Below are 23,225 nucleotides of genomic sequence, written 5' to 3' on the forward strand. Positions count from 1 at the left end.
TTTAAAAAAATAAATAAAACAGCTTTTTATTACTCTTAATTCGATACCATTTTGTCTTAGAGGACTATCCGTAGCAAAACAACATGGCGGACAGTATACGCATGCGTAGTTTGGGCTATTGTTGACGAATTTCGGCTCCAAACTGAATGTAGGTCTTATTTTTTAGTGCTTCTGATGGCGAACGAGCGCCTGCGAGCTCTTGAGGAGGTCGAGAAGGAGATCGCGATGGTCTTGCAGTGTGCCGGTAAGCACACAAAGGCAATGTGTAGGAGTATTTGGTTTTTAGTTAAGCCTTTTAGCACTGTGGATGAGTTGAAGACGCTTTTCATTCTCGTTTATTGTAACTAAAGCAGTGAATTATCATGTTTTGAATATAAAACCCATTTTGAATGTCTACAAAACGAGCAGAGGCCCATCACTTAACGAGAAGTACTCATTCCGTAGCAATCATCAGGTTACTACAATCCCTTGCTAAAAGTATGGAATCATAAGTCTCGGACGAGCACTCAGACATTTTATCATGTAGAACAACTCAGATAAAAAACTTGAAAAAAATAAAGAATTATTTTAAAAGTGCAACTCTTTTGCATTCAGAAACACTAAAAGAAATGAATAGAAAACATTGTGGTGGTCAGTAAATGTTACTTTTACAGAGTAAATGCACGGAAATAAATATAGAATCACTCCATTCTGAGGAAAAAATATATGGAATCATTAGAAACAAACAAAGAAATAACAATCAAAACACATCTCTAGTATCTAGTTGCACCACCTCTGGCTTTTATGACAGCTTGCAGTCTCTGGGGCATGGACATGAAGAGTGACAAACAGTGTTCTTCATCAATTTGTTGCCAACTCTCTTTGATTGCAGTTGCCAAATCATCCTTGCAGGTCGGAGCCTTGCTGTGGACTATTTTTTTCCGTATTTCTACCACAGGTTTTCAATAGGGTTGAGATCAGGGCTATTTGCAGGACTGTATGACTCTTTCTCCAAGGAATGCTTTAACGATTTTAGCTCTGTGGCATGATGCATTGTCATCTTGCAAAATGAGATATTTTCAATCAAAGGGATAAGAAAGCTGTCTAAAATTTCAATGTAAAGTTGTGCATTTATTTAAGATTTAACAACAGTTATCACCCCAGTGCCTTTGCCTGACATGCATCCCCATATCATCATGGACTGAGGGAATTTTGATGTTTTCTTCAGGCAGTCGTCTTTGTAAATCTCACTGGAACGGTACCAAACAAAAGTTCCAGCATCATGTCCAATGCAGATTCTTGACTAATCACTGAAAATAACATTCATCCAGTCATTCATAGTCCATGATTGCATCTCCTTAGCACATTGCAGTCTTGTTCTTTTCTGTGTTAGTGTCAATGATGGTTTCCTTTTAGCTTTTATGGATGAAAATCCCATTTCCTTTAGGTGATTTTGCACAGTTCTGTCACATACCTTAACTCCAGCTTCCTCCCATTTCTTCTCCATTTGTCTTGTTGTATATCTTTTTTTCAAGACATATGGCCTTTAGTTGTTTGTCATGACGTTTGGATGTCTTCCTCGGTCTACCAGTACGCTCAACTTTAACAACCTTGCCATGCTGTTTGTACTTGGTCCATTTTTTGATACAGCTGACTAGAGGTGGGAATCTTTGGGGCACCTAACGATTCGATTACGATTCAGAGGCTACGATTCGATTATAAATCGATTATTGATGACCCCCCCCAGCTATTAGCTGCTAATGTTTTGGACATTAGTTACAAAAACTAAAAATTTTTTTTTTTAAAACTCGCAGGCTTAAATAAACGACTATTTCAGTATCACTTTAACAGTTAAAAACAATAAATAATATACTAGAATCCCCATTCTGTATCAGCAGCTTTTAACTACATTCAATTAATTTAATGTTGTCAATCAACCGTTAAAGTTGCTCCTGTTATTCCATAATTTCCCTTTTGTCTACTTTCGACATGTGAAAGTTTTAAAACTATTTCAAAGATAGATTCAAGTCAATATTTTACCGATTTAGAAGTATTTTAGATAAAAAGTAAATTAGATTCGCTTGGAAGGTTCGCTACAACAGCCTTGCAGGGAAGTCTGCTTTAAGATGGCAGCCGTTTACTCACGCCCGCATCTAGCTTTTTCTACATGCGCTGCTATCGCCACCGAGTCTATTCTGCATGTAGTCCTATATAAATATGATATCTACCTTAACATTATGTGGACGTACATTGTAGCAACTTTCGGCAGCAGTCAGGTATGTTGTTGTTTTTTTATCTCACGGCATGAGTTGAGCATTGGCATTACCCGAGGGGCCGGGTAATGACAAGCATGATGTTTAGCTACTCTCGCTCAGTTCCTCATTGCGTTCCGAAGACCGCGCGGTGCGCTGAGTGTGTTTTACTTCAGCTTTAGTTGAGATATTTAATATCTAAGAATTGGAAATTTCGCACACTTCTGCAGCTGACTGTGAACACCCCACATCTTTGGCAACCATACGTGTAGCGTTACCTTCTTCAAGAAGTTTGATAATCCTCTCCTTGGTCTCAAGAGATATATATTTATTAAATGACTAGTGTAATTAGTGCAGTCATGGATTACAGTAAGCAGGCCAGTGGCGTTTCCATATATATTTTTTATATTATGTACAGTGGGGAGAACAAGTATTTGATACACTGCCAACAGGAAAACCCATTGGCAGTGTATCAAATACTTGTTCTTCCCACTGTATATATAGGATATATGTATATATTTTCCATACGTGGGTGCTTCCATGATCCTAATAAATTTAATAATAATTTTTAAAAATATAAAATTATATTATTTTATCAAATAAAAATGCGCGTTGATACGACGCACATAAGGGCAACTTCCATTTAAAAAATTGTTAGTTGTATGGACTTACAATCCACTAGCTTGTTGTTTCTTGTTGTCTTCGAAAATTATACGGCGCTTCAAGTGTTCGTTTATAGCTGACTTGCTTCCGTGGTATGCGAGCTCAGCTTAGCAAAGAGTACACACAGTGGCACCCTCCATATTTAACCTTGAAATAATTCCAGCCTCTGGTTATTCTGGTCTGCTTTTTTGGCTTTATGCCGCTTTCACGTGTAACCATCTCTGCCCTTTTTGGAAATTGGCGGTGTTTTCAACTCCTCACCGGCGATTCACTTGGCTCGTTGTCGTCGATTCGTCTGGGTTCGTCCGATTTCCTCCTTGGGAAGGCGGCGACGTGCATAAAAACACCGAGAGGCATCTGAGGGCTCTTTAAGGATACTTTTATTGACCAAAACAAAAACGTGGGGGATGAAGCCACTCAACTCGGCGCTAGCCGCGCAACTTTTCCAACTCGCCGATCTCGCTCCTTCTCTCGCTCACCCACTTTCTTCCTCTTTGCTCAATCTGACAACGCCGGTCACATTGAAATAACAGCGGCCCCCTTGGAGGTGCCAGTAACAACTGCTTGTATCGCGAGCGCCTGCCATTCTAAACTTCATCCGAATGTAATTTTTTTTAACCCGTCGACGGTATATTTTGCCCGTCGACGCATTTACGTCATCGATGAAGTCGACAACGTCGACTAGTCGGGACAGCTCTCGATAACTGCACTGTTTTTAACCTCTGACTAAGGAGCAGATCTAATCTGAGGCAGGGGAACAATTAAGGAAAGGAAATAGACTGGGTCTGTCGGTATTTTCTACTCAAAATGGACTGATTCCGTATTTTTTTCTTCAGAATGGAGTGATTCTATATTTCCCTGCACTTGCTCTATAAACGTAACATTTACTGACCACCACAATGTTTTTATTCATTTCTTTTAGTGTTTCTGAATGCAAAGGAGTAGCACTTTTGAACTAATTCATTATTTCTACAAGCTTTTTATTGGAGTTTGTTCTACATAATAAAATGAGTGAGTGCTCGTCCGAGACTGGTGATTCTATACTTTTTGCTAGGGGTTGTATAGTCTCTTTGAAAAAGGTGAAAACTTCATTTTTGTGCAGGCAACATCGTGATGGAACTTTCCAAAGACAAACACAACGCCAGTCTGCTGGACAGACAGCTGGTCCAGTTCCAGAGCTCAGTCAACCGAGTGGAGAGCGAATTGAGCGGCCAGATCCGTTACCTGACGCAGGTAACGCGCACACGTTACATTTCTGTGCGTGAACGCCGACTGGAATTGACCTGCGCTTCTTCCAGGTCGCCACCGGGCAACCGCACGAGGGCTCCACCTACTCGTCCCGGAAGGACTGTCAAATGGCGCTCAACCGAGCAGAGTATGCCAAAGTCAAACTGGGAGAACTGGGACGAACGTGCGAAGTCATGTTGGAGCCGCCGCCTCCACTGTAGCAAAAAAACTTGTTTTGTCAATTTGCCATCTTTATTGGGACTTACTTCAAGAACAAGAAAACTGCAAATTCATCTGGACTATAGTTTGTGTGTAACGATTGGAATTCATCAATTAAAAAAAGAGCTTAATCATGTACAAACACGTCACTGCAATCCAATGGTTTAATCCACTAAAAGAGAGGGTCACCGTCGTCCCCGGTTAAACGCAGACGACTAAAGTCTTGAAACACCAGTTCGTCGGCTTGACATGAAGCCCTGCACAAAGATGAAGGAGGTGACGAACTGAAAAGCAAATCAAACACGAGTTCAACCACGTCGGCTTACCCGCTGTCAAAAGTGACGAGGTCGGCGGGCTCTGCCGCCGCGGCTTCGTCAACCGGTAGAGCCGCTGCAAACGACACAAATTGAATTGAGCTCTAATCCCGATGCAGATTAATCAAGGTGATTGGCGGCTGAGTCACCTGGTTGCGGGTCGCTGGGTTTCGGATGCATTAGAACAAAAGGAAGCTCCAATGAGATATCTCTACAGGAACACGACATTTTCAGTTTACTTGGGTTACGCTTGTTTACATTTTGTGTCTACGTACCCCCCGCGAGAAACAACCAGTTTCACTTTGACTCTGTAGGACACCACGATGCCCAACGTCTCCTTGTTGCAATCCTCTTTCATTCTGAAATGCACACCCAAATGAATTGGACATCTATCACAGTTAATGTCATCGAATTGACAGCCAGGACGCCAATTGTGGCCCATGCAAAAGTATTTTTGTGGCCTGCTATATTACATCTAAATCACATACAGAATAGTAACATCAGTGTTTACTAAAGTGAGTTAGCATCAGTATGACCCAGATAGATTGAGTTTAAGACCCCTCATTTTCATTGCTGAACACCTCTAGAAGAAAAAGACACTTACAATGCCCATCTTGTTTTGTCTGTGTGAAAAACTTGCACCTGAGGTAAGAGTATGCCTTGCCTAACTGAAAAAAAGTGTGACTTATAGTCCATAAAATACCATATATACACTACCGTTCAAAAGTTTGGGGTCACTTAGAAATTTCCTCCTTTCTGAAATAAAAATTTTCAATGGAAATAATATTTAATTAATCAGAAAGACACTATACATTATTAATGTGGTAAATGACTATTCTAGCTGAAAATGTCCGGTTTTAATGCAATATCTACGAAATTTTGTAAAGAGGCCCATTTACAGCAAACATCACTCCAGTGTTCTAATTGGTACATTGTGCTTGCTAGTTGCCTTAGAAGGATAATAGATGATTAGAAAACCTTGTGCAATTATGTTGGCACAGCTCAAAACCGTTTAGGTGGTTAGAGAAGCTATAAAACTGATCTTCCTTTGAGCTAGTTTGGTATCTGGAGCATCACCTTTGTGGGTTTGATTAAACTCTCAAAATGGCCAGAAAAAGACAACTTTCACATGAAACTTGACAATCTGTTCTTAGAAATGAAGGCTATTCCATAAGAGAAATTGCCAAGAAATTGAAAAGATTTCCTATAACGCTGTGTACCACTCCCTTCTGAGAGCAGCACAAACGAGATCTAAGCAGAGTAGAAAGAGAAGCGGGAGGCCCCACTGCACAAACGAGGAAAAATCCGCCTCGCAGGTCCTCATCTAGCACCTTCATTAAATAGTACCCATAAAACGCCAGTGCCAATGTCGACAGTGAAGAGACGACTCCGGGATGCTGGCTTTCAGAGCAGAGTGGCAAAAAAAAACAAAAAAAAAACATCTGAGACAGGCTAATAAAAGAAAACTATTAAACTATTAATATGAAGCAGAGTCTGGGGACTCTGAGGTGGGCTCTTCAATCTCTGGGGTTGAAGTCACTGAGGTGGTTGGTAAGCTCCTCGGTGGCAAGGCCCCGGGGGTAGATGAGATCCGCCCAGAGTTCCTAAAGGCTCTGGATGTTGTAGGGCTGTCATGGCTGACACGCCTCTACAACATCCCGTGGACATCGGGGACAGTGCCTCTGGATTAGCAGACCGGGGTGGTGGTGGAGGGTGTGTTCCAATTATAGAGGGATCACACTCCTCAGCCTCCCCGGTAAAGTCTATTCAGGGGTGCTGGAGAGGAGGGTCCGTCGGAAAGTCGAATCTCGGATTCAGGAGGAGCAGTGTGGTTTTCGTCCCGGCCGTGGAACAGTGGACCAGCTCTACACCCTCGGCAGGGTCCTCGAGGGTGCATGGGAGTTCGCTCAACCAGTCTACATGTGTTTTGTGGATTTGGAGAAGGCGTTCGACCGTGTGCCTAGGGGAGTCCTGTGGAGGGTGCTCCGGGAGTACGGGGTACCGAGCCCCTTGGTAAGGGCTGTTCGGTCCCTGTACGACCAGTGTCAGAGTCTGGTCCGCATTGCCGGCAGTAAGTCGAATTCGTTCCCAGTGAGGATTGGACTCCGCCAAGGCTGCCCGTTGTCACCGATTCTGTTCATAATTTTTATGGACAGAATTTCTCGGCGCAGCCGAAGCGTTGAGGGGGTCCGGTTTGGTGGCCTCAGCATCTCATCTCTGTTTTTTGCAGATGATGTGGTGCTGTTGGCTTCATCAAGCCGTGACCTCCAACTCTCACTGGGGCGGTTTGCAGCTGAGTGTGAAGCAGTTGGGATGAAGATCAGCACCTCCAAATCCGAGACCATGGTCCTCAGCCGGAAAAGGGTGGCATGCCCTCTCCGGGTCGGGGATGAGATCCTGCCCCAAGTGGAGGAGTTTAAGTATCTTGGGGTCTTGTTCACGAGTGAGGGTAGGAGGGAGCGGGAGATTGACAGGCGGATCGGTGCAGCGTCTGCAGTGATGCGGACTCTGCACCGGTCCGTTGTGGTGAAGAAGGAGCTGAGCCGAAAGGCGAAGCTCTCGATTTACCGGTCGATCTACGTTCCTACCCTCACCTATGGTCACGAGCTGTGGGTCGTGACCGAAAGAACAAGATCCCGGATACAAGCGGCCGAAATGAGTTTCCTCCGCAGGGTGTCCGGGCTCTCCCTTAGAGATCGGGTGAGAAGCTCGGTCATCCGGGAGGGGCTTGGTGTCGAGCCGCTACTCCTCCGCGTTGAGAGGAGCCAGTTGAGGTGGCTCGGGCATCTGGTTCGGATGCCTCCTGGACGCCTCCCTGGAGAGGTGTTCCGGGCATGTCCCACCGGCGGGAGGCCCCGGGGTCGACCCAGGACACGCTGGAGAGACTAAGTCGCTCGGCTGGCCTGGGAACATCTTTGAATCCCGCCGGAGGAGCTGGCTGAAGTGGCTGGGGAGAGGGAAGTTTGGGCTTCCCTGCTGAAGCTGCTGCCCCCGCGACCCGACCCCGGAATAAGCGGAAGATAATGGATGGATGGATGGATGGATGGATATTAATATGGGCAAAAGAACACAGACATTAGACAGAGGAAGATTGTAAAAAAGTGTTATGGACAGACGAATCATAGTTTGAGGTGTTTGGATCAAAGAGAAGAAAATTTGTGGGATGCAAAACAACTAAAAAGATGCTGGAAGAGTGCCTGATGTCATCTGTCAACCATGGTGAAGGTAATGTGATGGTCTGGGGTTGCTTTGGTGCTGGTCAAGAGGGAGATTTGTACAAGGTCAAGGGGATTTTAAATAAGGAAGGCTATCGCTCCATTTTGCAATGCCATGCCATACCATACCCTGTGGACAACGCTCGATTGGAGTCAATTTTATCCTACAACATGACAATAACCCAAAGAACACCTCCAAATTATGCAATAACTATTTAGGAATGAAGCAGGCAGCTAGGATTCTATCTGTAATGGAGTGGCCAGCACAGTCAACAGATCTCAACCCCATTCAGCTGTTAGGGAGCATCTTGACCATATGGTACGGAAGAAGTGCCCATCAAGCTAATCCAACTTGTTGGAGGTGAAAATAAAAGTGTGACATTTGAAGGAAAACCCAAAAATTTCTGGGTGACCCCAAATTTTTGAACGGTAGTGTACATGGGGACCAAAAGAACAAGATCCCGGATACAAGCAGCCAAAAGGACTTTACTCCGCAGTAGACATGTGCCGATTACCGTGAACCAAGTTAATTGATAGGCTAAATTATTAATGCAAAATAAAGCAATACAAATTTATTTAACTTCGACACTTCAAATTTATAACGTCTTAATCTGATCATTTTTCTTAAATCTAGTCGAATAATTTTCCCTATCTTGTTCTGAGTGTTAAAGGCTGGTTAACAGATTAATACATCAGATTCTTCCACTTACTTTAAGTAAATATTACTATTACTACAGTATTTGTTCTTATTAAGGCCATACAACTATAAGTTGGTCATTTTTCACCTAAATCAAGAAAAAATGCTTTCAAATAATGTTTTGATCAATATCTATTCTTGAATTAAGAACATTTCTGACAAGTTTTTTAAAGCTTATTTTCAGCTAGGTATTTTTTCTCATTTCAAGAAATCTAAGTAAGTAAAATTTACTTGAAGCACTAGCAGATAATTTCACTTATTTCTAGTAGAGTTACAATGAAAACGAGGGAAGCTTTTTTTGGCGGGGGGGTTGCAGTGCATATGTATTGGTTTCGGTGGTAAACCGTTTGATTAAATCTTTGTTTTTAAAAACTACTAAAGAAACATTTTGAAAACTTCCAGAATAAGTGTCTGGATTTTATAAGCAAATTTAAATTGCAATATTTAAACGCAGAGGTGGGTAGAGTAGCCAAAACTTTTACTGAAGTAAGACTACCATTACTTCAAAATAATATTACTCAAGTAAGAGTAAAAGTAATCAGCCACAAAATGTACTGAAGTACAAGTAAAAAAAGTATACAGTGAAAAGAATACTCAAGTAAGAGTAACTGCTTATTTTTGTTTGATTTTTTTTTTTTTTTTAAACAATGGTATATGAATTGTTGTTATGATACTGGACAATAACACATTACATAACCACATTCAGCCAAAGAAATACAAAAAGATTATTCATTGAATTCCAAAGAGAGCAGTGGCACCTCCAGAAATTTTTCATAGGGGTGGCCAGATGGGGCCACTTAAAATCTTGGGGTGGCCAAAACTAAAAGCCATAATTTCAGGCTTTCATTATATTTTTGCAGTAAAATGGACAGGGGAAAACTATCAGAAAGACTTAAGGACACGGATACTGATATACTTTGGTGTATTGTGTAATATTTGATGTTACTAATGATTTAATGTGCATAGTCCGTAACTGTCCAGTCAACATTTTGAGTTCCACAACAATTCTATTTTATTGTGTTATGTATATATCAGGTATAAGGTGTACATTTAACTCGGGCTATCAAACGATTAAAATTTTTAATCGAGTTAATCACAGCTTGAAAATTAATTACGATTAATTCATCGCAATTCAAGCCATCTCTAAAATATGCCATATTTTTCTGTAAATTATTGCTGGAATGGAAAGATAAGACAAGACGGATATATACATTCAACATACTGTAAATAAGTACTGTATTTGTTTATTATAACAATACATCCACAAGATGCCATTAACATTCTTTCTGTGAAAGGGATCCACGGATAGAAAGACTTGTAATTCCTAAAGGATAAATGTGAGTTTGTATATTGTGACTAAATATTGCTATCTAGTGTATTTGTTGAGCTTTCAGTAAACGATACTGTAGCGACTTAACTGTTCTCCCCAAATGCATGATGGGAAGTCGTGCAACCATGACTGTGTGTGGTGGCTGCAAATGCTATATATCTTCTCTGCGTTAGGTACACCACAGGGTGTTCGGAAAAAGATCAACTCCTGTCATTCCCCACGTTGCTTCCCACAATAATTATAGTTTTTTAAAATATACTTTTGCCAATTAAAAGCACTTGTATCTACTCCACTCACGTGACACTGCCTCTGATCTGTGTATATAAGTAAAACGGAGCCATTGTAGGCTGTTTGCGGCAATGCGTGAATGAGTCGCACCGCGAATGGTTTAATTGCGATATATATTTTCACGGGATTAATTTAAAAAATTAATTACCGCCCGTTAACGCGATAAATTTGACAGCCCTACATTTAACAAAACAAAATAAATGCATTCATTTGGGATGAAATGCATAACTGATGCTATAACAATCTAACGATATACTGGCAAGCGGGGTGGCCAGTGGGGTGGCCAACCAATTTCTAGGGGTGGCCGAGGCCACCCCTGGCCACCCCCTGGGGGCGCCACTGAATGAGAGGAAAAAAACATAAATGAGGCATTATTCGTCCAAAGAGCATGAGTGCCCTCTGGTGGAGAAAACAGTTCCTAGTTTTAATAGCGAAGCGTTCCTTCATTATTACTATTTGGAAATCGAAACGAGCATATATCTGGTTTTCCTTGGTCAATCAGTGCCAAATAAAAACTGAGATAGAGGTTGAAATCCGCACTTTCGAGTCATGTTAGGAGCAGCGCTCAATATAAAAAGTGCTAAAGACCACATGATTGAGCAGGCTGGCGTGAAGCTAGAACGGCAAGCTTGCGTCTGATTAGTATAATGGAGTCATGTGATTTTTGCGACGTCTCATTGGTGAAATCGGTAGAGCAACTTGCTCCTACTACAGCTTTTACAGCTTCTCGGCATCGCTGGCAAAAACAATCTAATTAATCTGATAATGTCTTGTTTATTTAGCACCTTTGGATAACTTTGAGGGTCCAACTGAATTTAAAAGAGTGTTTATTCACCACCACAAAAGCTTCGGGAGCAAAATAGTATCAGGGTGAAAATTTTGACAGAACAACGGCTGTGTGAATGTGGGGGGGGGGGGGGGGGTCAAGTCATCAGCCAATCAAATTTGCGTTTGAGGGGGGGGAAATGGACTAGCACATTCAGCAAGTGAAGAGGGGTCAATGTAAGTCTGAACATATTGAAAGTATAGTAATTCACTTAATATGGGTAGGGTTAATTCTGTCCTTACAACATGGGAAGACAATTTAAATTACCTATATAATTGAAGTCATTATGTAATGCAAATAAGGTTGCGTAAAAGTTGGTGGGGACATTTTAAGCATCCTGAAAAGTTGGTAGTGATATGTCCCTACCATCCCTATGCAAACCTACGCCCTTGGTCACACTGTCCCTAACCCTAAGGCAGGGGTGTCCAAACTTTTTGCAAAGGGGGCCAGATTTGGTGTGGTAAAAATGTGAGGGGCCGATCTTGGCTGACGTCCTTTACGTAGAACAATATGTTTAAGCAAATTTTAGCCATTCTGTGTGTCACATTTGCTTTATTACCGTATTGGCCCGAATATAAGACGACCCCCTCTTTTACAAGACTCAAGTTTGAAAAAAAGACTTTTTGAACACCAAATTAATTTTTATACAGAAAATAATTACGGTACATCCGAAACAAATGATTATAACAATATATTTGAGAGAAAAAGCATGTTATTTTGCTTCATTCAAATCTTAATATCTGAACATTTAAATATGTAAACTAAAGTGCAATCACATTCGTAAATGAATGGCTTCTGGTTTTTGAAATGTAAATAAACCAATCTATTGTGATAAAACGACAAAATTGCAATAACTGCATTGACCATCAAAGTGAAGTCTAACTGTAAATGTAGTCTTGAAACAAATCTGAATAAGGAAAAATATTGCAATAAAATAATGCTAACTGGTTAAACTTGAGAGTAGCTTAGATCTGTCATGACAGAACATCGCTTCAATGATATCTGGCGCCATTTAGCGTCGTGAATGGGTATAATGTCTAGACCACGAATATAAGACGACCCCCTTTTTTTCACTGTTATTTCAATGCAAAAAAAAAAAAAAAAACACTTAAAAAAAAAACACTTATTTTCAGCCTTAAATTAATAATTTCAACAATTTTGCAACTATGCTTTGTGGCGTTCTCTTTTGACTGTCGGGCTCTTGTGAAAACTGCTGCTGTAAAATTAAACTAGCTTCAATTTCTCGCTACGTACCTTCCCTGTAATCTTGTCTTACATGTCAACGTGTCTTGTTTGGTAATATCGCCTCACATTGAACTCTTTAAAAATAGCGACCGTCTCTTTGCAAATGAGGCAGACACAGTTGTTGCGTATTTTAGTGAAGTAATCGTCCAATTTCTACCTATCTTTGAAGCGTCGGCCGTCGCAGTCAACTTTCTTTTTTTTTTGTTGATTGTCGCCATTTTACAAAATTGGGAGTAACGGGTCACATGGGGTAGTGTTGCTTAGAGTGCTGCTGCCTTTTAGTGGGTAAAAGAGGAGCAGCATTTTGTGTGTAAACTACTTCATGTGCTGGTAGCAGTACTGCTGACCAATTTATTAAGTCTGTGTGCGGGCCAGACGTTATTGATTTTATGACAGAGGCTGGGGGCCGGATGAGATTTGACCACGGGCCGCATTTGGCCCCCCGGCCGGACTTTGGACATGTCTGCCCTAAGGCATTAGCTATTTTTTACGTCCTAAAAATGCAGCGAGAAATCCCTCGCTTGCAGCTTCAAGGCTCAAGCCTCCCCCACTGATTGCTGCTTAGTGTGTCAGCTGTGCTACACGATGGCTGGAGGAGGTGAAACCTCTGAACCTTTTCCCCCATCGAAGAAAACGAAATCGCTGATAAGGGAATACTTCGGCTACAGAAAAGTTAGAGACGGCCCCAGCTTAAGGAAGGCCAACCGACATGTAAAACATGTTTGCGGAAGGTGGCTGCCGAGGAGGCAATACCTCCAATATGATTTTGCATTTAGACAAAATCAAAAAGTAAACAATGTCATGATGTGGCTCGGGCATCTGGTTCGAACACCTCCCTGAAGAGGTGTTCGGGGCATGTCCCACCGGAGGAAGGCCCCGGGGAGGACCCAGCACACTTTGGAGAGACTGTCTCTCGGCTGGCCTGGGTATGCCCAGGGATCCCACTGGAGGAGTTGGTTGAAGTGGGTGGGGTAGAGGGAAGTGCTTCCCTGCTAAAGCCACTGCCCCTGCGACCCGAGCCCGGAATAAGCGGTAGATCAGGGATATCCAAATCTCGTCCTCGAGAGCACCTATCCAGCTTGTTTTCCATGGCCCCCTTCTCAAACACACCTGACTCAAAGCTGGATAGGGGCTCTCGAGGACCAGAGTTGGATACCCTTGCGGTAGATAATGGATGGATGGGTACATGTGGACGACTGCAAGGTGTGTTAACATACATGGTGCTGGAAGCCAGATTGGTGTCTTGGTGTTTTAGCTTGCCATCCAGCGCCAGGCCTCTCTTCAGGCGATTGGCGCCCATGCTAGGAGTCAGCGTGTACACCTGGCAGAAGGTGGAGCTTGCGCACACCTGCTCGCTAAAGAATCACAGTCAGTGCGTGTATTTAATAATAAACCCTCACCTCACAAAGGTTAATTTCAGAAGACTGCTAAAAAAAGAATTCGTCAAGTGTGTTCTACTCACTCAGATTCCAGCTGGGCCACGGGACATTTGTACTGAGCCTTGGAGAATAAACAAATGTCGGCGTACTGGCGCACTGCAGGGGGCGACACAAAGCCGGTGAAAAGCATCAGGGCTGTACGGCACCCACGCGTAGGACAGGATGGCCGCTCACCTGCAATTTTCACCTTCCTGACAGTCTTGCTGGAGTTGTTGGAAATGTGCACATTGACGTTGATGGGCTCGCCATGATAGTACAACTGGAAAGGGGGCAGAGTCGGAGATCGTCACAAGAATCACGAGACGAAAAATGGTTATCCGTCACCTCTTTGTCCAACGACGCTTCGAGTTGTAACGGTCGCTCAGACATCAGGAAGCTGCGGCTGCACTCCGCGATGGGTTGAGGGCCTTTCTTCTCCGGGGCGTATTGCACCTTTCGGATCACCAGCTGCACAGAGTTCCTGGAGAAATAATCCGAATAATAATCCGGGAGATTTTGGGCAGTTGCGCGTCAGGGGCAACCAACCTCGGTTGGAGTTTTTCAGTTGCTGTCTTGGCGTAGTAGGCCAATAGCTCGTAGTCGACGCCGCATGCCTTGCCGGTCTCCTCAGGTCCGGGTTGCAAGGTAACTGAGCACGGCAGGTTCTCCGGGATCTGAAGGCACCGGAATGCATCAGGCGGCGCCCTGAGGAAGGACTCATCCGGTAGCCTTACGGTGAAGCGGAAAGGGTGAGCGTTTGGGCCTAGCTTGCGCAGCAGCTTCTCCTGCAAGGAACTCAACGGCTTAGGATCCAGGATGGGAGGATAGGCCTGCAAAGTGTGGACGTGAAGATCCTTCCGAAAGGAGAGGCCCAGGACGTCCACGTCCTCCCGACCGTAACGAAACACGCACGCCAGACTCGCAAAGACTGCCGACCAAAACGCATGGGTGACCGACGGATCCAGTCTGGGTCCGGATCTCATACCGTACCTTTGCGATCCTGTACATACTCGGGATCCACGAGGACCACGCCATCTGCGCCGAGAACCATGACATCACTCCGAAGTTTGCGTGCGTTCACGCACTACTCACCGACGGCGTCCACGTGATCCAAGTGGTCGATGAAGTCACGCTTGCCCAGATACACGCTGAGCTGCAGAACGGAATAAGTCATCGGCCACTGCGAACTGAAAAAAAACTTGTCCTGAACCTACCTTGCAGTTTGGGCTGGTCTTCTTGAAGACTCTGGAAGAAGAAAGTTTTGTCATAAAAGAAGCAGAGTTCCTTTAAAAATAAGCTGTTTTTACATCACTAAAACCAGAGGCGTAGCAAGGGTCCCGGGGGCCCATGGTAACAAGCAACATAGGGCCCTTCTGAGTCATGTGACACACATACATACTCGCGCAGTATAATGAACACAAAGGTGGGGGGGTGCGAGTGCGCGCTGCGTGTACGTGTGGTCATCCTGGCCATAAAAGTGGCGAAAACTAAGCACTTTACACTGACTCATATGGATGTACTTACATTCGCACACATTTTAACAGGTGGCCGTCCTCTGCTCGAAATGCGCACCTTACGCCTATTCTCGCTCACAGAATACGCAGCGCTTGTGACGTAGGACAATAACAGGACTGGTTGCTATGGGAACATACGCATACCCAAGGCACCTTGCTAAAAGGAGTATTAAAATTGCTAATAAAATCGTTTAGGATTATTTTAGATTCATATATGTTGTATTTTTCTTAAAGAGTATTCAACGAGTAATACGATAGACCCATTAATAGACTTTTTGGGAAAAATCACTATTTCTTTAAGTAGTCACATGAATAATGAGGTGGCCTGTAAAAATCAACGTAAAACATATCGGCAAGGACTTTCCAGAGGGTACTTGGTGTGTCACTCTTTAAACAATCATGTGGTTCTAATAGCTGATTGGACTTTCTTAAACATGTATAATCTACGTGACATGGTTAGTGCTGATTGGGATTGATAACAAAATCGTTAGGTAATCTGCCAAATGATTCCATGGTATTGAAACTAGAGATGGGCGATACCAGTGTTTTTGGATTCGATCCGATACTAAGTAATACCAAGGCCAAATATTGCGATCCCGATCCGATATCGATACCAGAAGTTCATATTCTATATATATATAATAACCCTGCAGTGTTCTCAGCCATTCTGATGATATCTAATGTACAACTACATCAAGCACTCAACTCAAGTCTCTTTGTGTCAAATATGCTTTGCAATGGAAAACTGCGGCTTTTAATAACGAGCAAAGCAGTTTCCCTCAAACTCACAAACCAATCCATCAACAACAAACTCTGATTAGTCAGTCTCACTCTTTAACCATGACCCTTAAATTCATATGCAAAGAACATTTCCCTGCTACACGTTGTATTTGATCAAATTTTAATCTACCTAAATTAAACATGTTTGATCTAATTAAAGAACGAATTAATAGTAGCATGTTTACGCCCTCAAATGGTAGATCACTAAAAACAAATCCAATAATCAATAGTCACTTGCCGTTTTTGAATTTTATTTTACTAACACAATTTTCAAACAGATTTTGAAATAAAATTAAATAAAATATAAAAATAAATTAAAAAAAAAAAACTGATTTTGAAATAATTGAAACAGACCTTTAACAAAATAAAAACAAGTAGCAACAAAACATAAAAATCAAGCATTTAATTGTTTGTAACATAAAAAAATATGGAAAAACATTTCATGAAAAAATAAAAACATGAAACAAATTCACAAGAAATAATAATAAATGAATAAGAACTAATAATAAGGTTAAGTAAGAAATTAGGTGTGAGAGGGGCGGAGGAAAAGCATGCTGTTCAACACAGGATTGGGACGTGAGTGGGGGCGGGAGCACACGCCGGTGCACTGCTTATGTGTGTGCACTGCTTACGTGAGTGTAGAATGCAAAAGGGAAAAGTAGTACAAAAAGTGTGCACAAAAATATACCAAAAAATTGACAAAGAAAATATATTAATTCCATATATCGATACTTTTGCTTGAGGATCGATACCTAAAAATTAACGCGCTGGATCGAAATATCGATATTTTGGTATCGATCCGCTAATTGAAACACTCCCTGCACTTGTCGCTGCGACAGTGGAGTAAAGCTGCGTGTGCTAAATCTGTTGGCCCTCTGGGGGCCCCTGCTGGATGAGGGCCCTAGGCAATTGCCTGGTTTGCCTTATGGGACGTGACGCCTCTGACTAACACACATAAACAATATAAATCATCCTAGTTTATCAGTACAACGCTAATATAATTCTCCGCAGAGGATAAAGAATATATGACTAAGTATTTATATTGTTGCTGCACAGCTTTCTTCAAGCTCAAAAGGTTTGTTGTCGATTTTTGTTCATCGCTGGCTAAAATGTTTCAACTGTTATTTCACGTTTTTTCCTGCACCACCAAGCAGGAAAGGCTGTTTAAGCGACATGTGACCAGGAGAAGGAAGGAATCACCCCCACCCACTCCCCAAAAAAGTGCAAATGAGCAAAGTTTGGAGGACATCCGCTCCTTAAACAGGAAGCCAGTGTTTTCACCCGGGCATGCTAAATGCTAAGAGGACATTAGTGAACTTGTGACGTCATTTCCACTCAATCACCAGAGTTGTCACTAAACAGCTGCAAGTGCAAACTCAGCAAAAAAAAAAAAAAAAAAAAAAAAAATTTCAAAATTAAAAAAATCACATGATTGCATTTTTCATGTTTGAATTTAATGTTTTGGTTGTTTTTGCTGGCTTTTTCTACTGAATGAGGGAGATTAATTGAATCGTTTGGTATTAAGGAGATAAACAAGACTTGTCAAGTGACAGGGAGAGGAAACACAAACTATAAATAATAAAATAAAGTAAGAAGAGGTTACCTGGTGGCCGCTTTGTCGCCCATGTCGGTGCCGTTTGGCTTCGGTTGGCGTTTGGCGTGCCTCGGACATCGGCGTCCTGCTTTTGGGCTCGTTTCCTCCACCCGCTTGGCCCGAAGCCACGCCCCCTGGGAGACTTTCGAAAACAAGCACCGGCTTTTATTTAGAAAGGTAGCACCGGAAGCATCTCGCGCGGACACGCCTCGACCACCTACCACTTGACATCTGCCGACGGCTCGTGGAAGATTCGGTTCGGTAACTTGGGTTCTGTGATGGGACATCTCGGAGGATCACCGCTGCCGCTTCTTGCGATGATGATCGCGATCATCGTGATGATGCTGGTCGTTCAAGGTAAGAAGTCATAAACGGGGTGAAACAAGGTGAGACGCAGGTTTTGTGCTGCTGCTGCGCCGCTGGAGAATAACGGTCCGGCCTGTGGACAAAGACGCACCAGAGTTCCATTAAAAATGAGCGGTTTTACTGAACTGCACGTAATTAATATCGTCAAATTACGATTTACGACACTAAAACTAAAGGAACGCATCAACAAGCTTCCTTTTGGTCGATCGGCTTTAACGTTTTTTCTAAATTACCCATTTACCTGCCATTGACGGTGATAGACGTCCAATCCATTTGTCCTGAGCGCAGCCCCTCTCAATCCAAAATTGGACAAAGCCCCTAAAGGGACAACGACAGAAATAAAATGAATTAAAACAATCTGGTAAACACCAGATTATTACTAGTGCGTTCTGAGAGAATGTATTGGTCACGTTGTGCAAGTAATGCAGTAATATATTTATAGTTGAGTCCAAAATTGAAGTAAAGCTCAACTAAATCGTCTATTATCATTTTTAGCACGCCGAAACTGCTGGTGTCCGATGCGTGCCTGCAGTTTGTGGCTTAGAAAAGGGAACTTTCTAGCAATGGCGCCACCAGGGGGTGGCCAGGGGTGGCCACGGCCACCCCTATAAATTGGTTGGCCACCCTACTGGTATATAGTTAGATTGTTGTAGCATCAGGTATGCATTTCATCCCGAATGAATGCATTTATTTTGTTTTGTTAAATGTTGGGCTGTCAATTTAACGCTCTAACCGGCGGTAATTATTTTTTTAAAATTAATCACGTGAAAATATTCATCGCAACTAACGCATTCGCGTTACAACTTATTCACGCATTGCCGTAAACAGGCTACAATGGCGCCGTTTTACTTATATACATAGATAAGAAGCAGAGTGCAGTAGATATAAGCATTCATTGGGGCCGTGCTTTTAATTGGCATTTGTCATCTCTCCCACAGCAACTATAAATATTGTGGGGAAGAATGACAGGAGTTGATCTTTTTTATTAACACCCTGTAGTGTACCCAACGCAGAGAAGATGTAGCATTTGTAGCCACCACACACAGTCATGGTTGCACCACCTCCCATCATGCATTTGGGCAGAACAGTTAAGTCGCTACAGTATCATTTACTGAAAGCTCAACAAATACACTAGATGGCAATATTTAGTCACAATATACAAACTCACATTTATCCTTTAAGAATGACAAGTCTTTCTATCCGTGGATCCCTTTCACAGAAAGAATGTTAATAATGGTAATGCCATCTTGTAGATTTATTGTTATAATAAACAAATACAGTACTTATGTACAGTATGTTGAAAGTATATATCAGTCTTGTCACATCTTTCCATTCCAACAATAATTTACAGAAAAATATGGTATATTTTAGAGACGGTTTGAATTGCGATTAATTACGATTAATTTTTAAGCTGTGATTAACCCGATTAAAATTGTAATCGTTTGACAGTCCTAGGTAAATGTACACCTTATGCCTAATATACAGTATATATAACGCAATAAAACAGAATTGTTGTGCAACTCAAAATGTTGACTGGACAGTTATGGACTATGCACATTAAATCATTAGTAACATCAAATATTACACAATACACCAAAGTATATCAGTAGCCATGTCCGTAAGTCTTTCTGATAGTTTCCCCCTGACCTTTTTACTGTAATATAATGAAAACCTGAAATTATGGCTTCTAGTTTTGGCCACCCCAAGATTTTAAGTGGCCCCATCTGGCCACCCCTATGAAAAAATTCTGGAGGCGCCACTGCTTTCTAGTGAGCACACATAATATCTGGTATGCACACATAATATCTGGTATGTACCAGATAGTTTCTAGTGCGCACCACAAAATATCTGATGTGCATTAGAAACTATTTGGTGTGCACCACATACTATCTGGTGCGCACTGGGTTGTTTGTAGTACGCACCACATAGTTTTTGGTGCACACCAGATATATTCTAGTGCGCACCACATACTATCTGGTACGCAGCAAAGTTTCTAGTGCGCACCACAAAGTATCTGGTGCACACTAGAAACTATGGTGCACACTAGAAACTATCTGTTGTGCACCACAAAATATCTGGTGCGCACTAAAAGCTATCTGGTGCCTACGAGATAGTATGTGGTGCGCACCAGTTTCTAGTGTGCATCACATACCATCTGGAGTGCACCAGATAGTTTCTAGTGCACACCACATAGTTTCTAGTGCGCACCAGATTGTTTTTAGTGCGCACCACAAAGTATCTGGTGCGCACTAGAAACTATCTGTTGTGCACCAAAAACTATCTGGTGCGCACTAGAAACTATGTGGTGTGCACTAAAAACAATCTGGTGCGCACTAGAAACTATGTGGTGCGCACTGAAAACAATCTGGTGCGCACTAGAAACTATCTGTTGTGCACCACAAACTATCTGATGCGCACTAGAAACTATCTGTTCTGCACCACAAAATATCTGGTGCACACCAGATATATTCTAGTGCGCACCAGATTGTTGCTAGTATGGATCACATACCATCTGGTGTGCACCAGATAGTTTCTAGTGTGCACCACATAGTTTCAAGTGCGCACCAAAAGGAATCTGGTGCGCACTAGAAACTATGTGGTGCGGACTGAAAACAATCTGGTGCGCACTAGAAACTATCTGTTGTGCACCACAAAATATCTGGTGGGCACTAGAGACTCTCTGTTGTGTACCACGAAATATCTGGTGTGCACCAGATATATTCTAGTGCGCACTACAGTTTCTAGTCCACACCACATTGTTACTAGTATGCCTCACATTCCATCTGGTGTGCACAAGATAGTTTCTAGTGCGCACCACATAGTTTCTAGTGCACACCTAAAGGAATCTCGTGTGCACTAGAAACTATGTGTTGTTCACCACAAAATATCTGGTGCACACCATATTGTTTCTGGTGTGCACCACATTGTTTCTAGTGCACACCAGATTGGTTCTAGCGCGCACCAAATGGCTTCTAGTGCGCACCACATACTATCTGATAGGCACCAGATAGTTTGTAGTACGCACCACAAAGCACTAGAAACTATCTGGTGCCTACGAGATAGTATGTGGTGCGCACCAGATTGTTTCTAGTGTGCATCACATACCATCTGGAGTGCACCAGATAGTTTCTAGTGCACACCACATAGTTTCTACTGCGCACCAGATTGTTTTTAGTGTGCACCACAAAGTATCTGGTGCGCACTAGAAGCTATCTGTTGTGCACCACAAACTATCTGGTGCGCACTAGAAACTATCTGTTCTGCACCACAAAATATCTGGTGCACACCAGATATATTCTAGTGCGCACCAGATTGTTGCTAGTATGGATCACATACCATCTGGTGTGCACCAGATAGTTTCTAGTGTGCACCACATAGTTTCTAGTGCGCACCAAAAGGAATCTGGTGCGCACTAGAAACTATATGTTGTGCACCACAAAATATCTGGTGGGCACTAGAGACTCTCTGTTGTGTACCACAAAATATCTGGTGTGCACCAGATATATTCTAGTGCGCACCACAGTTTCTAGTGCACACCACATTGTTACTAGTATGCCTCACATTCCATCTGGTGTGCACAAGATAGTTTCTAGTGCGCACCACATAGTTTCTAGTGTGCACCAAAAGGAATCTTGTGTGCACTAGAAACTATATGTTGTTCACCACAAAATATCTGGTGCACACCAGATTGTTTCTGGTGTGCGCCACATTGTTTCTAGTGCACACCAGATTGGTTCTAGCGTGCACCAGACTGGTTCTAGTGTGCATCACATACCATCTGGAGTGCACCAGATAGTTTGTGGTGCACACCACATAGTTTCTACTGCGCACCAGATTGTTTCTAGTGCGGACCACAGAATATCTGGTGTTCACTTGAAACTATCTGTTGTGCACCACAAAATATCTGGTGCACACCAGTTTGTTTCTTGTGCGCACCGCATACTAACTGGTACGCACCAGATCATTTCTAGTGCGTACCACAGTTTCGAGTGCGCACCAGATTGTTACTAGTATGCATCACATACCATCTGGTGTGCACCAGATAGTTTCTAGTGCGCACCACGTAGTTTCAAGTGCGCACCAAAAGGAATCTGGTGCGCACTAGAAACTATCTGTTGTGCACCACAAAATATCTGGTGCGCACCAGGTTGTTTCTACTGTGCACCACAAACTATCTGGTGCACACTAAAAACTATCTGTTGTGCACCACAAAATATCTGGTGTGCACCACATACTATCTGGTGCGCACCAGATTGTTTCTACTGTGCACCACAAACTGTCTAGTGCGCACCAAATCGTTTCTAGTGTGCACCGGATTGTTTTTAGTGTGCACCACAAACTATCTAGTGCACCCTAGATAGTTTCTAGTGCGCATCACATACTATCGGGTGTGCACCAGATAGTTTCTAGTGCGCACCACATCCTATCTGGTGCGCCAGATGGTTGAAAAGGAATTTTATTTCTGTCGATGTCCCTTTAGGGGCGCCGTAAAATGCAGCAGCGAAGAAGTTTACTGCTGATAGTAGGCAAAAACAACTAGTTTTGCGCCCCCTGTGGGCTAACAAAGCAACCAAGCTAGGCAACAAAAGCCCTTTTGTGAGCGTGTTTTCTGGAATAGTGTGCATTGAAGTGGTTTTTGTCGTTGCAGTGCGGCCTCAAGGTCTCGACCTGGCTGACGCGTTGGGCTTCGATAACACTGAAAGTAGGTACAGTTGTGGTGAAGTGAAGTGCTCCGACATTTCGAATGCTGAATTTGTGCTATGTTGTGATTTCTAGCCACGCCAACCCCGTTACCAGGTAAAAATTTTTTAAAAAACTTTAAAAAACAGTATAATTTGGAAATCTTCTAGTCTTGAAATGTGAATCATGTGTAACATTGCCCCCTGCAGGCACTAAGGCTCCAAGCAAGACCAAAGGGAAAGCAGGTAACATGATGTCATCTGTTGCTAGCATGCAGCCACTCGGGTTTTTGTTTTGTTTTTTGTGGCTTTTCCCTTTTGCAACTTTCCCATCCGTTGGCTGTTTTGAACCCTGACAGCAGCGGACGAATTCGACTTGGCCGACGCCCTGGACCCCAAAAACGACCTGGACAAGGACAAAGGGCGGCGGCCTGGAGGTGGGTTTTCCAGGCTTGAGAAATGCAGCCCCATTTTTGGTTGGCCTCGGCTGTCATCAGATATGCTTTCCTTCCAAAAGTTACTGACACCACGCATGACACTCTCACGCAGCGCGGTGTGTGTTTTTTGTGTGTAGGAGGGGGATTTTCCGACAGCGACCTCATTGATGTCGGGAACGACG

General features: G+C 42.8%; 3 protein-coding genes across 5 annotated transcripts in view; 2 read left to right on the forward strand and 1 right to left on the reverse strand.

Moving 5' to 3' along the window:
* The first annotated feature begins 60 nt into the window (after positions 1 to 60).
* med11 (mediator complex subunit 11) lies at positions 61 to 4,484 on the forward strand. Its single transcript, XM_057855544.1, has 3 exons — positions 61 to 244; positions 3,997 to 4,127; positions 4,193 to 4,484. Exons 1-3 carry the CDS (start codon positions 175 to 177, stop codon positions 4,340 to 4,342), a joined length of 351 nt encoding a protein of 116 aa, XP_057711527.1. The 5' UTR covers positions 61 to 174; the 3' UTR covers positions 4,343 to 4,484.
* LOC130928787 (arrestin red cell-like) lies at positions 4,353 to 19,766 on the reverse strand. 3 transcript variants are annotated; one of them, XM_057855542.1, is made up of 16 exons: positions 18,169 to 18,492; positions 17,783 to 18,000; positions 17,571 to 17,723; positions 14,888 to 14,918; positions 14,766 to 14,826; positions 14,664 to 14,708; positions 14,408 to 14,601; positions 14,220 to 14,347; positions 14,019 to 14,154; positions 13,869 to 13,953; positions 13,718 to 13,790; positions 13,473 to 13,610; positions 4,930 to 5,013; positions 4,804 to 4,865; positions 4,667 to 4,730; positions 4,355 to 4,597 (listed from the first exon to the last, which is right to left on the reverse strand). In XM_057855542.1, exons 2-16 carry the CDS (start codon positions 17,893 to 17,895, stop codon positions 4,513 to 4,515), a joined length of 1,452 nt encoding a protein of 483 aa, XP_057711525.1. In that variant the 5' UTR covers positions 17,896 to 18,000; positions 18,169 to 18,492; the 3' UTR covers positions 4,355 to 4,512. The 3 variants fall into 3 exon arrangements, with proteins under 3 accessions (XP_057711524.1, XP_057711526.1, XP_057711525.1); XM_057855541.1 differs by having other exon boundaries at positions 4,353 to 4,597; positions 14,220 to 14,601; positions 18,169 to 19,766; XM_057855543.1 differs by lacking the exon at positions 18,169 to 18,492 and having other exon boundaries at positions 4,354 to 4,597; positions 14,220 to 14,601; positions 17,571 to 17,703; positions 17,783 to 17,931.
* Positions 17,900 to 23,225, forward strand: part of cd99l2 (CD99 molecule-like 2) — a 9,730-nt gene continuing 4,404 nt past the window's right edge. Inside the window, exons 1-6 of the mRNA XM_057855390.1 lie at positions 17,900 to 17,918; positions 22,576 to 22,629; positions 22,704 to 22,724; positions 22,817 to 22,852; positions 22,966 to 23,043; positions 23,181 to 23,225. The exon at positions 23,181 to 23,225 is cut by the window's right edge and continues 27 nt beyond it. Coding sequence (XP_057711373.1) covers positions 17,900 to 17,918; positions 22,576 to 22,629; positions 22,704 to 22,724; positions 22,817 to 22,852; positions 22,966 to 23,043; positions 23,181 to 23,225 — 253 coding nt within the window. The remainder of the gene's footprint in view (positions 17,919 to 22,575; positions 22,630 to 22,703; positions 22,725 to 22,816; positions 22,853 to 22,965; positions 23,044 to 23,180) is intronic.

This window comes from Corythoichthys intestinalis, chromosome 13 (assembly GCF_030265065.1).
Source record: "Corythoichthys intestinalis isolate RoL2023-P3 chromosome 13, ASM3026506v1, whole genome shotgun sequence".
NCBI classification, from domain to species: Eukaryota; Metazoa; Chordata; class Actinopteri; order Syngnathiformes; family Syngnathidae; genus Corythoichthys; species Corythoichthys intestinalis.

Excerpts from the sequence above, each read along its gene's own strand:
- med11 (XM_057855544.1), top strand. The coding sequence starts at position 175 with ATGGCGAACGAGCGCCTGCGAGCTCTTGAGGAGGTCGAGAAGGAGATC. Across the intron at positions 245-3,996 it reads GATGGTCTTGCAGTGTGCCG|GCAACATCGTGATGGAACTT; the intron begins GTAAGCACACAA and ends ATTTTTGTGCAG. Across the intron at positions 4,128-4,192 it reads AGATCCGTTACCTGACGCAG|GTCGCCACCGGGCAACCGCA; the intron begins GTAACGCGCACA and ends CGCTTCTTCCAG.
- LOC130928787 (XM_057855541.1), bottom strand. The coding sequence starts at position 17,895 with ATGATCGCGATCATCATCGCAAGAAGCGGCAGCGGTGATCCTCCGAGA. Across the intron at positions 14,919-17,570 it reads GGCGACAAAGCGGCCACCAG|AGTCTTCAAGAAGACCAGCC; the intron begins GTAACCTCTTCT and ends TTCTTCTTCCAG. Across the intron at positions 5,014-13,472 it reads AATCTGGCTTCCAGCACCAT|AATGAAAGAGGATTGCAACA; the intron begins GTATGTTAACAC and ends TGTGCATTTCAG.